This window comes from Pseudonaja textilis, chromosome 3, assembly GCF_049901715.1.
Source record: "Pseudonaja textilis isolate UNSWEBS1 chromosome 3, rPseTex1.2, whole genome shotgun sequence".
Lineage (NCBI taxonomy): Eukaryota > Metazoa > Chordata > Lepidosauria > Squamata > Elapidae > Pseudonaja > Pseudonaja textilis.
The window spans coordinates 170,084,774-170,101,537 of NC_141992.1; the positions used below are offsets into that span (position 1 = coordinate 170,084,774).

Here is a 16,764-nt window from a genome sequence, read left to right on the forward strand (position 1 = left end):
GCATGTGCACAACTCTAATCTAGGCCCTATTTTCTTCAAAACAGAGATATTCTCAAGGGAGGATAAAAAGTAAAGATTTGAGTATAATAATTGGATCATAGCCCTGCCTATTTTAAACATGTATTGGAGAAGTTGTGGGCCTTCTATTACAAAGTGGTGGCAGTTATTAAATGTGTGATTGACACAAAAATAATAGGGAAAGCAAATGGGGGACAATACTAAGATTCAGAAGGATATTGACAAGTTACGAAAACTAAAAATATGAATACTAAGAGGACGAAATACAATTTGGATTTTTGTGTAGGAGACTCAAATACATTAGTATGTGACTGAGAAGAATACAGGCCAGCAGAACATATGAAATGGATCTAGGTGTCTTGGATTATAAACTAAACTAAAACAGCAAATGCAGGCCTAAACTGCATCAACAAAAGTACAATAAGAAGTTCAAGGTAATTCTATTTTGTATAGATCAGAGAATACCTCAGAAATATTAAGTCCAGTTCTAGGCACTGCATTTTAGAAAAGATATTGATAGAAGACAGCAATCTATTTTGGTGGTGTCAAGACTGGATTTGGAAGAAAAGGAAAGAAAACAAAGGGATGAAAGGTAAAGAAACTAGAGAGAAATAAAGGAAGATGATAAACAAGTCTTATGAAAACATATTCTGAAGATAATCTCCCAACAGAATGAGGGTATAAGGATGTGAAAGCTGCTTGGACAAGAATAACAAGATCTGTATTAGAGTGCCATAGGAGTAATCAATCTGTCTGTCTATCTATCGATCTATCAATCTATCCATCCATCCATCCATCCATCCATCCATCCATCCATCCATCCATCCATCTATCGTAGTGGTGTCAAACTCATGGGCCATGGGCTGGATACATCACTCACTGGCCATGCCCATCCCTGGTTTAGCAAAGGGGGAAAATGTTGCGATACATCACATGACAACATGACTCGTGTGTTTGACACCCATGATTGAGAGAGAGAGAGAGGGAGGGAGGAAGGGAGGGAGAAATGTAGTTGTGAAAAATGTTTTAAACAGAGCAAAGAATAGTTAAAGAGGCATGGAAAATGCAGAATGATGTTGACCAAAATAAAACGTTGTCTTGGAAGTGAATAAAAGAGGCTAAACAAGCAAAATAAATGGATTATGCTAGCATCCTTGAAAAAGATTAAAGGAATTATACAAAAATAAGCAAGCTCATCCCTCCATTAAAAACAAGTTTCAATTTTTACTATTTTTAAAAAATATAAAGCTGCTAACATTCTACTAATGTTTTGTTTGATATTTAAATGTATTTAATTTTTAAAAGTGATCCATTTCTGCCTAATCCTAACTACAATGAAATAACTAGTCATAAATGTAGAGGAACGGGTTGGACAAATTTATTTTATCATAATAAAAGTCCAATGAAGCAAGTTTAAGAACCTCTAACAAATGGGATTGAAGCGGGGAGGATATGGTCTACATGCAATATTTTAGAGTTGAAACTATAACTCAACATGGTTTATTGAGGCTCACTGTTTGTATCTGAGGCTTATTTGTGATTTCCATATTCCGATCTGCTAACTAATCAACAGATAAGAGAAAAACAAGAGCAACTAAAAAATGAATGATTATGAAGTATGGAGTACAATTAAGTAGGATTAAGCCAAAAATAGTCAGCATGATTTTGCTCATCTCTAAGATTTATTCTCATTTGAATTAGAAAATCATGATTTAAATAAATCATGTCTATACTCATCTGGTATATTTTACCCGATGTAATTTGATGTAATTGTAAGATAATGAAATCTGGAAAAAATCTACCACATTTCTCATTTTTAGTATGAATGTAAAATTGAAATAAAGAGAATAAATTTTATTGCCAGTAATAAATAATCTACAAAAATTTATTTTTACATTTAAATTTATTTTAAACACAAAATAATGGTGAATTATTTCAATATTTTAATTCAAATGGAATATTCTGTACAAATAGGTATTTAGCGACAATATATTTTTTTAAAAGAACAAACATTTACTATTTATTTTTACTTTCTTTTGCTTCCATTAGTCCCAAAAGCACAGCATCAGCTTCCAATAAGGTTGTATCTTTTGTTGCTCCCAAGAATCTAGAGGAAAGTTCAAGGTCAATAAGTTTCAGGCGGACTTTAGATCCAGTTTCATATTTCCTGGTGAAAAAAGAAAAAAGTGTAATGACATATAAACTTATATATTCTGAGGTGACATTTTAAACTTGACTGTTGTGAGTCTATGTTGCTAAATTCCATTCATCATATACATCTTTTGTAATCTTCAACAAGATACAATACTTTAAACAATAAGCCATTTTTCCTCTCACAATGTAAAGATAATTTTATTTAGTCTAAAGTGGTTTGGCAAAACTAGCCTTATTTCAAGAGCTGTCAGAAGCAATGAGTTATACTGTCAAAAGAATAAAAACCATGGTTTGCTGAACCAAGCACAACAGCCTGATTTGCAGATAAAGTAGGCCATAATAGGTAGGTTCAAGCTAAGCTAAAAGCAATGAATCAAGTTTAGGCAAAGATGTGAATTGGAATTTTCTGGATTTAAAATCATCTACTTAAGGTATGATTGACAATTTCAAACTTATATGTTTTTCAGCTAACTGCTCTAAAAAAATGAGGAATTCTATAGCTTTCCCACCTCATACCAAATAACAGCCCACACACTTGTGCAGACTGCAATTATTGAGATGAATATGGTAATTAGCATCATACTCATTTGCATAAATGTCCTGCTATACTTCTCTAGTTCAACTTCTTAAAAGCAGAATTCCAAATATCCTGCTTTGTTTCTAACTCTTTTCTGCAATCAATGGCAGTTTGGATAAATATAAAGGACAGAAAACTGTCGTCCATACTCACTTTCTAACTAAGATAATCTTTTTCCCTCCCCAAGAGGCCTAGATATCTTAATGCTCAAGCATGGGTATCAGTCCACCTGGAAGTAAACTTACTAATTCGCCCCAGATTATGAACCACGGTACTTCTTAAAACAATGTACCAAAGAAAAACAAGTACCAAACTGACTCTGTACTCTCTCTTTGAAAGAAGCTTACAGAGGAATTAATGAGTCTGTCATCTGCACCTCTATAACTGTCTGGTTTGGTTCTGCAACCCAACAGGACAGACACAGACTTCAAAGGATAATTAGGACTGCAGAAAAAACAATTACCACCAACCTCCCTTTCATCAAGGGCCTGTATATTGCACAAGTCAAAAAGAGGGCTGTGAAAATATTTAGACCCTCACATCCCAGACATAAACTGTTTCAACTCCTTCCCTCAAAACGACACTATAGAGCACTGCACACCAGAACAACTAGACTAAGAACAGTTTTTCCCCAAACACCATCAAATAATTCCCTCAACACTGTCCAACTATTTACAAAGTCTGCACTACTATTACTATTAACCTTCTCATCACTCCTTATCACCCATCTCCTCCCACTGGTGACTGTAATTTTGTCGCTTGTATCCTTACAATCTACATTGTTTCCTAGTATGATTTGATTGCTTATTGTACCCCTTTGACTATTATTAAGTGTTGTACCTTATGATTCGTGACAAATGTATCTTTTGTTTTATGTTCACTGAGAGCATTTGCACCAAGACAAATTCCTTGTGTGTCCAATCACACTTGGTCAATAAAGAATTTATTCTATTCTATAAAAAAAAAAAGCCTCTAATCACTGAAGGACTCCCTTTGGTATGCTGCATCCTCCTCCCTTTGGCTGTGTTAGAAGAGAGGAAAAAGCAGATCTGATCAGTGGGCAGAGACAATACAGTTGCATCTCTCCCCAGAAGTAGAAACAAAGAACCTTTCACTTGACCTCGGTACTGATCCCTTCAGCAACATGGCAGCCATAAGCTGGTGTAAAATTCTTGCAAAACTGTTAAGCCACATAGGGACCCTGGCTTAATTTCATCTACTGCATAAGGACCGCTATGAAAGTAGCCTTCTGGGGCTGGAACTGGGAGCATCTCCTTCAGGATGATCAGGGGAGGTAACTTAGAAGGAAGGAAACAGGCCAAGTGATGCTCCACACCCATCCATGTGGGCACTCCCATGGGACCAGCAAGGAAGAGTCCTAGCAGAGAGTTCTATGGAGAAATACCGTAACAATGTATTCACTTGGCCCCACACTGGCCACGAATGGCACAGTTAAAGCATGGATGGTGAAAACTGCACTGAAAGTGGATCTTTCTTTCAGACATCCAGGCAAGGAAGTTCTACCCCCTTTCACAATGAAAAGTTCAACGCCCCCACCCCTTCAAGGAAAGTTTGTTAGGGCTTGCTAAGAGACACTGTTGCACCCCATCCTTGCCCACTTTGCCCAAATTGGTTGCTCTCTTATGCATTTACAAACAACCCTGGAGGGTAAGGAGGCGATGCTGGTCTTACCTTGTTTACCCTGCTGTTCCCCTCCCCGCCCCCTTCCTTTAGCTAGGGAAGATGGGAGTGAAGCCAGTGGGAGAAAGAATAAAGGCAGCAGATAACAATCAGTCTGTGGGATTAGATAATGCCAGAGGGCTGGCAAATGGGCAACAGAACTACAGATGCTTCCAAAGCAGGGATGATGGTAATTCTTATGCTCCCCTTGGCAGGCTAAGCTCTGGCAGTGATCCAGCTTTCACTTGGGGAACAGCAACGTGAACAATTACTTCCAGCACTTTCCTAGCAAATGAGATTTTGATGCATAAGGAATAAGATGCTGAAAAAAATGTACGTTATGTACAGTATATTTTTTTTTATCAATGCATAGATATGTACCTTCTTAAATTGCCTGTTATAATAATGTATCTAAGCAGAAGCCGTAGTTATTTTCAAAAATACTATTCTTCCTTTCTAAGAGAAATTTTAGGCAAATATTTGCACAGATTATACTTTCTGTGCGATTGATTTCTCTCAGAGAATCATCCCCAAAGGCAATGTAGGTGGGGGTATCTGTAAAAAAGTATGAGCACACTGAAGTAGTCTAATGCTCCATTTTAAGATTTATTTGCTTCCTATTATTAGAGTTAAAAGAAAACACTCTGTATATCTCACAGAGAATTGCTTCTTATAACAACAATACTGAAATGAGTGCAGCTGCAATGGCTCTTTTTGCTTGAATGAGAGTGGAGAAATTCTCGGACGTGATGGCCAAGTCCCTTCCTAGGGCAAAATACACATGGAAGGGAATTTTGTCAGCAATTTTTATCTGTCTAATTAATGGAAAGAGAAAGAGATGATGACAAAAACAATCAAATTAGAAGACAAATTCTAATTTTAACCAAAGCTAAGGCAATCCACAATAGAAATTATTCTGGCATTAAAATTCTTGGGTTGGTCACTGTCACCATTTGGACACCATTCATACTTATTAGTATATTTTCCCCCTGATTACTAGAGCTAAAAAAATCCCAGCTCTTACCATTATGACTCTTTTTTACTATGTACCAAAAGGAGTCTGCTTGTCTGAACAGGACAGGAAGAGAGCAATTAAATTTGATTTTGCATTTCTGCATGAAGAGGTAATTTAAAAGCTTTTCCTTTGGACAGGTTTCTTGACATTTCCCCCTGCCCCAAGACATTCCTAACCATGTGCAAATTCACTCCAGTAACTGCTCTCATCCCAAGAAAGAAGAATTCATGTCTTTGACACAATAAATACAAAGCACACTGAAATGAAGATGTCCTCGTAGGGCATCACACCGAACAACACAATCCTTCCAAATAATCAGGGGTCTCTGAAATATGCATTCAGGAACATTCCTTCTCTCCTAACAAGTGATTTAAAATTATTAATGTAGCGTGCCATTAATGTTCGGAAAATTAATTATTAGTGAATAAACAAATTAGATTTGCTGTTATTGTCAATCACAAACTCCAACCTTCATTACAGAGTCCCAATTCAAATTGGTAAAATAGACTCTTTTCACACGTATATCCATTCTCAATTCATGAAATAAGTTTTTACTTAAATCCTTAGATGACATTTTCTAAACATGCCATTCCCCAAAGGTATTTATTTGGGTCAATATTTTTCTTTAATATATGAAAGTATTCTATCATGCTTGTCCTAGCTTCTATAATTTTGTCTTCTAATATAGAGGCTCTGAAACAGAGGTCGCAACTCTCTTCCCTCTCAGGGGCTGCAGAGGGTCACTTTGATGGGGTTGCAAATGGGGCAGGGAGGAAGGTCTCACATAGAAAGCTAGGGTGCTGACCAACTGGCTTGCCTTTGCCAGACCAAGGAAGCTGGTTCAAGGGGAGAAAAAGCAGTAAAATTCAGAGCACGTTTTTATCAGCAGCATTTCTTCCAGGTTTTAGGAAGGGAGCAGAGCAGTGCCTCTGCAAGTGAGCTTTAGTTGAGGGGGGGCAGTACAATGCCAATTTGCAACACATTGAGAGGACAGGTGGCCTAGTCTCTTGTCATAAGGCAACAGTAATGGTGATGCTGTAGGAGCACTGCAGAGTGAACCTGAAGAGAGGGAGAACTGGAGAATAGAATTGCAGCAGCCCTACCAGCTGTCCTATGCCTGAGACTTTCATTCCTGTATCACCACCTTCCTTAAGCTAGACTTTTGCCAAGTGAAGTAGGGTTGCCTTCATAACTGCTAGGGTATCCTTGTTCAATGCCACCACCAACTGGAAATTCTCTGCATAAAACCTGTAGGGGGTAGGAACAGGATCAGTGGTTCAGTGCAGTGCCAAACATGTGGCCAGATAGAAACAGAATGTTTTAAGGCTCTGGGGTTTATATGTGCAGTGCTCTTAGTTTGTGCTGTTTCAGCCAGCAACTGAAGTGACTCCTCAGGAGAACTATTAGTGAAACAGCCAACAGCAAAGGAAGATGTGTGAACTGAAAGCTGATTAAATAAGCTTAGGCCTTGCAGCAGGGTCTTTAAGCCCATCACCTGCTTCCTCTAGAGATGCATTTTCTTCCTAACGGAGCAGAGCCACCAATCATCATCTAGGGCCAGGGATGTCAAACTTGCGTTGTCAGGGTGTCATTACGTGAAGTATCGGGACTTTTTTCCTCTTCGCTAAACTAGATGGGGATGGGGCCAGCATGTGATGCATCCGGCTTGCAGGCAGTGAGTTTGACACCCCTGATCTAGCCAACTAAAAAACAGAAAGGACCTTCCACATTTTTTAAAAGCAAATTTGCTACAATAGTTACTGCCCAATGGCAGTATTACGGCAGCATACTACTGTATATGAAGACGGGTAATACTGGTAGAGTTGAGTGGAAAAGAAGATGCTTTTTCCAGGACCACAGCTACCAGAGGCCCTTTTACATTTGGCACTAGTAGTAAAGTATTGGAAAGAGTTATTATTTAACAAAAGACGTAACTAACCGTATTTCAATCTTTGAGCACATCTTTAGGGAGGCAAGAAACAAGAAACACTGAAGAGCTGCACAAGTAAATCCAGAGAGCTATCAGAATGAATTCTGCTTTCCCCCACGTTTTGTTAAGTTAGCAGTTGACTTCCAGACAACATGGGGTGCACAATCTCAGGGACTTCTAAGACAGCTAAACCTGTGACAAAGGGTGGGATGGGGGGGGAAGCAAAGCCCAGTAGTTTTGACAGATGTCTAAACTTACAGGTTAAGCCATCTGTTAAAACCACCTGCCATTCACAGCAGTTTTATTTATTACTTGCTCATTATTTATTATTTAGTCCAATCTATTCAGGGTTCGCAGAATTCATGTGTTGAAAGCCGTGCATTGCAACATATGAGAATCCTAATGTATTAAACAATCTTCCAACATTTCATAAATTAGATCAAGTTACTCTAGAGCTTTATATTCTGCTGACCTTTTACACTGTAATATTATATAGCCAAAGGGACTATATAAAACTAGAAATATATATATTGAGATTCCAGATTCTATCAGGAGCAGTTTCCCATGGTCCTTAGGATTAGCTGCTTTAACTCTGACACTGGAAATTCTTGTTAATGCATCACAGAGTAATCCAGATCAGTCCTAGTTTAATTAGTAAAGTTTCCTTCAAGCCAAGATCAGAAGGTCTAGTGCAATTCTTTTGGCAGGAATATAGAAGTGTTCCCATATCGTTTCTTCTGGGATGTTTTATTATCCAAATTATATCGATAAGCATCCCCATTCTGTTCCAGAGAATGGCATCTGCCACCAGGAACACTTGTGGAATGTTGCATTTCTTTTGAAACAGCAAATTTTATGAGATCTGGACATAGCTGCAGAGGTACACAGAAAAACACGTCAACAAGTATACTTAAACATTAACTGTATATAACTTAGCTTTTTAAAATTTATTACAAGGAGACTGTAGCCTTCTCTAGACACTTCTGGAGCTCTGAAACCTAGTAAAATTTACCACCATTCCAAATACTTGGATCTTACTGAATTATTCTCACTTCAAACGTATATGTTATTGTACCGTTAAAAGATTCCAGCTATTGTTATGTAGTATAGCAAATCTTCTTTCATTTATTAAGTGACATGCACATTTTTGGTACAGATTTAGAAACTGTTTGGCATGACAATATCCTTGAAAAGTATGACTTATGACCTGTTCTCAAGCGTTGCAGCATCCACACAAAATGACCAAAATTTGGGTGCTTGCCCACCTGCATATATTTACATGGTTGCAGAATCCTGGGGAGATTTGATCACCATTTCCAGCTATTTTCTGACAAGCAAAATCAATGGGGGAAGCCAGATTCATTTAACAACCACATTACTCACTTAACAACTGCAACGATCCACCTCACAACCATTGAAAAGGGTCATAAAAAGAGGCATGACAGACTTAAGAACTGCCTTGCTTAGCAAAAGAAATGTTAGGCTCAATTTGGGGGAGTATCTATTACAATAAAAAGAAAAGAGTTAGGAAACACACATCAGTTTCATTTACCTGTCATTATAAGCAGCTCATATTGCTGTAAAGGTAGTCCTTGACTTACGACCAGAATTGAGCCCAAAATTTATGCTGCTAAGTGAGAAATTTGTTAAGTGAGTTTTGCCCCGTTTTACTTTGTTACATTTGTTAAGTGAATCACTGCAGTTGTTAAATTAGTAACCCGGTTGGTTTCCGCATTGAATTTGGTTTCCCCATCGATGTTGCTTGATTTTTCAAAATAAATGGTTTCCCCATTGATTATGCAAAAGGGGATCATATGACCCAGGGATACTACAATCATCATAAATGTGAGTCAGTTATCAAGCATCCAAATATAAATCATGTGACCATGGGGACGCTGAAACATTCATAAGTCTGAAAAATGGTCATAAGTCACTTTTTTTAGTGGCTTAACTTCAAACTGTCACAAAGTGAACTGGTGTAAGATGAGGACTACTTGTATTCAATTGTATTCTGCACAGAGGGAAAGTTAAAAGATGATGAATTCATGTAGCCTAAGCATGCTATGCCACAACAACAATGTGCAGCTCTATTTTCAATTTTTAAAAAATGTTTCTGTGTGGAAAGAACAGACAGCGGCAAGCTTTTACTTAGTTAGATTTGAGCTTCATCAGTTCCACTCAGCAATTTTAATGGTCAGGCATGACAGAAATCACGTACCATCCAAAAGCATTGGTATTAGTATTTAATAGCATCTATTTAATTCAAAAGCTGCTGAAAATAATCAATTTATTTATGATATTTAATATGTAATAAAGCATTAACCTGAGTGTAACTAGTTAGCGTGCCCTTCCAAGACTAATTTGATAATTTTCTTTTTAATTAACTAATATTTCAATTAGCCTATTTGGTGACTTGCCTGTTAATAGATGTTCCATTCTGAAGAAGTGGCAAAAAAACAACCCCCACCCCACCTACTGAAGTGGTTCTCACTGTGTGGGTGTGGGGTAGGCAGGGGAGGATAATATGCTGTTATATACAGAACTGACAAAAGAAGTCAATTTCACTGCACTTTAGGGCTTCTTGTAAAGCTGAAATTTCAGTTAATGAATGGATTTGTTCGTAAGCTTCCTTTGCAGTTGAAATTCAACAGAATCAGGTCTCACACAAGGGAACATAATGATGACAAGCAGTTCTATGAGATACAGCTCAGTTTCCTTTAATCATTCAGGTTTAGAGCCATATTCATGCTCTTAAAGGCTCAGTTTGCAAGAGAAGTCACGAATACTTTCCAGATACTGGAAGTACTTAAAGGGATTTCAGCATTTTTATTTTGGTTGTCTTCTAGGTTTGAATCAAGAATCTGTTTTTGACTCACGTTGCTTCCACTTTGCTGAGACTCAAACACAGAAGGTGACATTCAGAGAAGGGATATTATTGCTGGCTGTCCCGCAAGTAAGAAATAGGAAAACATCAACAAGGAAACCAAAGAGCCACATGAAGCCTTCATTGATTAACCATTTTTCAGAGATCACAATGAATTCAGCAGGGTGGTATTTTCAACATTTCACAATATGTGGGGGTTTATAAATGGGGTTTTAAAGTGTATTATGACTCCTAAATGGCTTTTGGGAGTTGAGCTAATTTTGTCTGTTTTTAAAGGCAAGATTGGACTTGTACGTATATAGATGGAAGATCATCACAGAATATAATGGATGGAGGTTTAACTAAAAATTTGAAATACACCATAGAAAAAAGCAATGGCAAACCACATCCATACTATTCCCAATAAATCTACAAAGAAGTATGATATTCAACTCAAAAATTGTACATTGAGAAACATATCACATGAAATCATTTGTTTTGTAGCCAGCCAATATTAATTCATTGTAAACCCCACAAAAAAGAAAAATAGGAAAAATCTGGAAGCCAGTGTGAACACATTCAGAGGTCTCTAATATGCTGAAGAAAAAAGGGATGTGTACAGGAAATGAAAATAGAGGTACATAACAAAGAAGGATATGAGACAGCAGAAAAGCACAAAGCCCAGAAAGAGTAGAGGCTTGTGAGATACGCTAAAAGTTACCACAACAAATAGAATTAAGGTGAACTAAACGAGGCTCTATAGCAAGGAGAAAGTGATGAACCATTAATAGATGATTGAAGGAAGGCAGAACTTCCTAAGTTCTATTTTGTATCCATCTTTTCTAAGAAGAGAAATGAACATTTCTTAAACAAACCATTTCTATTTCTCCTGATGTATCCAACCTCACTTCCATGTAACAAAGTGGGCGGAAGCACACTCTTATATTCATCTGTTTTCACCTATTTTAATGAAGATGCATCACTTGCAACAAATCACAATACATTTTGTATATTTATCCATAAACATATGGAACAAGTGAGGGGAGTTCACACAATCTTGCTTCTTACTAGACCCATTTACCAAGCTTTCTATATATTCGGATACATTTTACTTCCATTATACATTATTCTTACTGCATTTAAAAACTAACTTTACCTTCCATATTGACACAAAGCATTCCATAATCCAGGGCATTCCCTTTATCATACCTTGTGAAGATACAATCAAGATTTATGAGTGTTCTTTCTCACATTCATACATTTTATTCATTATCTCCTTTAGTGCTCTTATAATCACTTTTCTGCTATTAAAAAAAAACACCTCAGGGGCATGCTTGCTTATCAACTTTATTTACTTGTAGTTTTTTGCACTCGTTACGTTACTCTTTATATAACCACGATTTTCCAACTTGCACACATGGATCGCTCTCTCTGCAGAGATTCAATGAATTGCACAACCACTTTACAAGCAAATCACATTTTAACATTTCTTTTATATAATCTGTGCCTGCAGCCTTAACCATTTGCAACATTTCATAATATTTATGGCTTCCCTTTCATCCCTATTTTTGGGGACTACTATTTATAGGACTAATTTGAATTCCACTATTCAGATAATCAGTTATTCTCACAAAAATCTTTAAAACACTCCCTCCAGCATTCTTTTCCGTAACCTTTATCCCTAATGACATCATTGTGTGCATTATCAATCTACTCTGCTGGAAGCTCCTTATTTAATACTTTTCATCCTCTTCTACAACCATTATTACGAGGGCTATCCACAAAATAGATTACATTTTTGTCTGTAGCAAGAAGAGGCGGAGCTAGCACGGCCATCTTTGGTCTGTGCGTCTGCCGCTCAGTCTGCATCTAGTCGTACTAGTGGGAGGTTCGTATCGTTGCCCGTTATTTCACAGCAAATGTTTGAAATGTGTGCTGCAATTGAAAATCCCGTGAGTTGTGAGGTGCGATCAGTAATAAGGTTTTTGTTGGCAAAAAACCATAAACCGATTGAAATTTTAATTGAAAAATTGAAAAACTAAGAAAAGCAATTCAGAACAAGTGTAAAGTTAAGCTCAAAAATTTTGTTTTTGCATGACAATGCCCGATCACACACAGCAAATCGCACTCGAGAAGTCCTGAATGCTTTCAAGTGGGAGATTTTTCCTCATCCACCCTACAGCCCCGATCTCGCACCAAGCGACTACCACTTGTTTCCGAGGATGAAGACCTGGCTTGGAACAAAATTTTTGAGCTTAACTTTCCCCTCCAGATCTATCTGCACAGAAACTGTAATTATATTTTGAGACTAAGATTATGTTCCAAGATGCTGTCCCTCCTCCGAGATTTGGCAAATGGCTATAAGAGAAATGTTCTTTAGAATGTCTTTCTCAGAAAAGATCACCTAGAGCAGGGCTGTCAAACTCACAGCCCATGGGCCAGATGCGTCATACACTGACCATGCCCACATTTGGTTTAGGGAAGGGGGGAAAAGTCACGATACGTCATGTGACACTGCCATGACGACGTGAGTTTGACAACCCTGACCCACAGCATACATTATGGTCATTGCTGTGAGGTGGTGTATATGTAGGCTAACCCTGCTGACTGCCAGCAGTTCGATCTTGACTGGCTTAAAGTTGACTCAAACTTCCATTCTTCTGAGGACCCAGATTGTTGGGGGCAATATTCTGACTCTGTAAAATGCTCAGACAGTGTTGAAAAGCATTATGAAGTGGTATATAAATCTAAATGCTCTTGCTATTTAAGGCTGTCTTTAGCTTTTTCTGATGCATATTGTTGTTGGTTTAATCTTTTTAATTTATATTGTGGTAGGCTGTTTCTCGTGTGTGTGTGTGTGTGTGTGTGTGTATACACACACACACACACACAAGAAACAGCCTACCACAATATAAATAACTATACACACACACACACACACACACACTCATTCATTCCTAAATATATTTTACAGTATTTTTCAAGAACATATTAATTTCATTTTCCAAGTTGTTAAGTCCTGAGCTTAAAAATCTACATTCACACGCAGACCTGAACAAGTCACATGACTATCTACCATGTGAAGTACCTCTCCTATGTGCTTGAAGGTTATGTTATTAGCCAGGCTTGGGTGAAACAATTCACGGCCCACAAAGCAAATCTACTGTCTACAAGGAATGGAGTGGGGGAGGGAGAAGGGATATAAAACTAAAACAATACATTATACTACATTCCCATCAGTGTAACAGTTCCCACCACAGGCAATACTTTGTCTTTCACAAAGAAGCTCACATTCTATGTCTGTAAAATCCCTATACAGACTAGTACTGTATGAATGCCAAGAGGAACATCTGTGTGCTTAGAACTGTAGCAGCCCAACTTTTAAAGTCCTCTGATGCACAATAGTCCAATGAGAAAGAATTCCTTCATTCCTTTCCTATTCACTGACATGTATTTTAAAATTTCAATGCGTAGCATTCAACCACATGTATTCATATTTCTTATTATAGCAATAGCAACAGTATATACTGCTTCATAGTGCTCTATAGCCCCTTCTCAGTGGTTTACAGTCAGCATATTAACCCCATCAGTCAGGCCCCTCATTTTACCTACCTCAGAAGGATGGAAGGCTGACTCAATCATGAGCTGATTAGGATTGAATTATTGGCTGTGGGCAGAGTTAGCCAGCAATACTGCTTTCTAACCACTGTGCCACCATGGCTCCAAGTATATTTTTTCATATTATTCATTTATCTATTTAATAGTTTGTATTAAGTTTAACTTCTACTGCTGTTAATCTGAAATTATTTTTACACTTAATTAATCTGGATTATTATTATTATTTGTTAAAATAATTGCAAGAGAAGTTAAGAAAACTCATTTCTAAATAGGAGAAGGACCAAGATGGAAAAAAGTATAGTCTAATTCTAATGATAAGATATACTTTGAAAACAGAGTCCATATCCAGCAATTCAAAGAATGGGAAAAGCCAACCAAAATATATATTCAGATTATCAAGATTTTATAGGAGTTGAGCACTAATTTATAAATGCATGCTAAATACTGTAACCTATAAAGAGAAGGTACAAAATTGTTTTATTATGTGTTTTATGAATATTTATACTTTTTTGGCTATTTGGATGTTTATTAGCCTTTAGCAAAAGGATTATTTTATAAAGACAAACCAAACCAAACACACGTTTTTCAGATGTAATGCAATGGTGTTGTCTTCAGTAACGCTAAGTAAAATCTACACACTACACAATGCACCTAGAAGGAGGGTACATGACTGCTATACCTCAGGAGAACAATGGATAGGTAGACTTTTTGAATTATAACCCGTCACTTAGGTCAGACTTTATTTTGAAAAAATAGTGAAAAGAATGGGTTTTGAAGCACCACTACTGTATAAATATTTATGTTCTGATAGCGCTGTACACTTCGTAATACTGTAAGCTGTGTAGAATTTAGTAGAAGAGGAGAAAGAAAGAAAGAAAGAAAGAAAGAAAGAAAGAAAGAAAGAAAGAAAGAAAGAAAGAAAGAAAGAAAGAAAGAAAGAAAGAAAGAAAGAAAGAAAGAAAGAAAGAAAGAAAGAAAGAAAGAAAGAAAGATTGATTGCATTAGGACCAGGGAAGTTTTTACAGTCCAGTTCTCCAGAAAGATTTTGAAAGCTCTATCCCAATTTTGAGGATCCAGAGTCTGGTCAGAAAGAGCTAAAAATATCAGGGAAAATGCATTTATCATTTATACCTCACATTTTAACAGACTGCATTTCTCTTTAACTTGTTGATCTTTGTTTTTATTTGGCTGTAATGAAATTAAGTTGAAATATATATTAGAACTTCCAAGGTTAGCTAGGCTCATTCAGAAATCTCCCTATTGGGCTCCTGGCAATTATTCAACTAAATAATAAAGGCTGCCAAAGGAATAGCCAGCCTTAAATTGCAGATCACGGGCAATTGGTTAAATTATCATTATCAGTTCATTACAAATTGCCTTTGCTTGCAAAAAGATCAGTCTTTTAGCAAAAAGAGAACAATAAATTCTGTACTGATAAATGGCATCAAATAAGCTTTCTCAGAATAAGCTCTTTAGAGTAAAAAAAAAAGATGAAGACAAAAGAAAGAAAAGAATATGCAGTCATTCAAAGGAAGTTTATTGATTTCAGCTATTTAGGCTCAGGATTTTTCTGGCCTAAGGCTTTGCTATGAGATTGTCCTTTGCCACATTTTTCAGTTTCAATAAATATGCAATACTTGTGTTATATATTTCATTTCAAGTGTATTAAATATATATGATTAATTTCCCTTCAGTTCAAAACAACTTAGCCCACACTATTAACATTTCACCAAACATATCTGTTTCTATTAAAGTAACCAAAATGATTGAATGGAAGAAAAAATATTTAGAACAACCTATCTTAAACATAATAAGGGTGAACAAAAGGGATGCACTATTTAAAGGCAGAGGTGTATTATAAACAGCGGAAAGAAAACCCTGATGCTGTTTTCAATACAGGTAGTCCTAGTGTAGTCCCCATTGTCCCCATTATGGTTGTAACTCTGACATTTGTAAAGTGGGCCAGTCACATGGTCAATTTTACCAATTTTACAACCTTTTTGTGGCAGACAACCTTTTAAAGTGACCTGTCATAAGTTGTGGACTGCCTGTACAAAATTAAGCTTACATTAATCTTCTTTTTTTTAAAGATTTTTTAAAATTCAGTTTAATATTAGTAAAATACCATAATGTTTGGGCAACTGAAAGTAAATCAAAACTTTGTGTATTCTCTTTTAAAAACATAGCAAATTTGTCTTTTTATAGACTTGTTATTGGAAAAATATTATATATGCCAAATATTATATATCTTCAGCTAATTTTATATAGAACTATCAGCATCTAAAAGTAGTTTTCTATTATTATCATAAATCATATAGGTCTTCCCTTAATTTCAAGCCTGTATTTTCACTGCACCAGATGGATTTAAAAGATTAATGAGCTCCCATTATAAAATCCTTCAGTTACGTATGACTGTTAAGAAAGATTTGTTATATTTTAGACTTAGAGCTTAGCCACAAATTATACTACCGTATGCTAGGCTAGACTGACACTCAACCATGTAATATAGTAGTCTAGAAAATAGGGGACCATCACAATAAACAGAGCAGGGCATAACATTATTTTTATTGGGCAATCATAGTCATGCAATTAATTTGGCATATATTTGTAAAATAAATTAATATCCTGTTTTAAATTAGGCATGTAACACTGTATCCGTAAACTTTTTGTGTATTATTGTGCATTCCATTTATTACAGCACCACCTATAGGTCCCAACTGGTTAAATTAGGATTTTTACTCTATCATACTGTTAAATATAGATTTTTGAAATCTAAACTCAAGAGATCCATCCAGCTCTATTGTGAAAGTTTTAATGAGAATTATATAAACTATTCATAATTATAGTAAGTAATCTGATTATGGTTTTGCAATCTCCTTAAAAAATATCAAAACCTACACATCTAGCAA

The 16,764-nt window shown here is 36.4% G+C and overlaps 1 protein-coding gene across 2 annotated transcripts in view; it reads right to left on the bottom strand.

The window, feature by feature from the left end:
* Nucleotides 1-1,902: 1,902 nt before the first annotated feature.
* TPD52 (tumor protein D52) overlaps nt 1,903-16,764 on the bottom strand; it is a 61,002-nt gene continuing 46,140 nt past the window's right edge. For both annotated transcript variants that reach the window (XM_087931446.1, XM_026706048.2), the window contains one exon: nt 1,903-2,185. In XM_087931446.1, the coding sequence (XP_087787572.1) occupies nt 2,035-2,185 (151 nt within the window). In that variant the 3' untranslated portion in view covers nt 1,903-2,034. The remainder of the gene's footprint in view (nt 2,186-16,764) is intronic.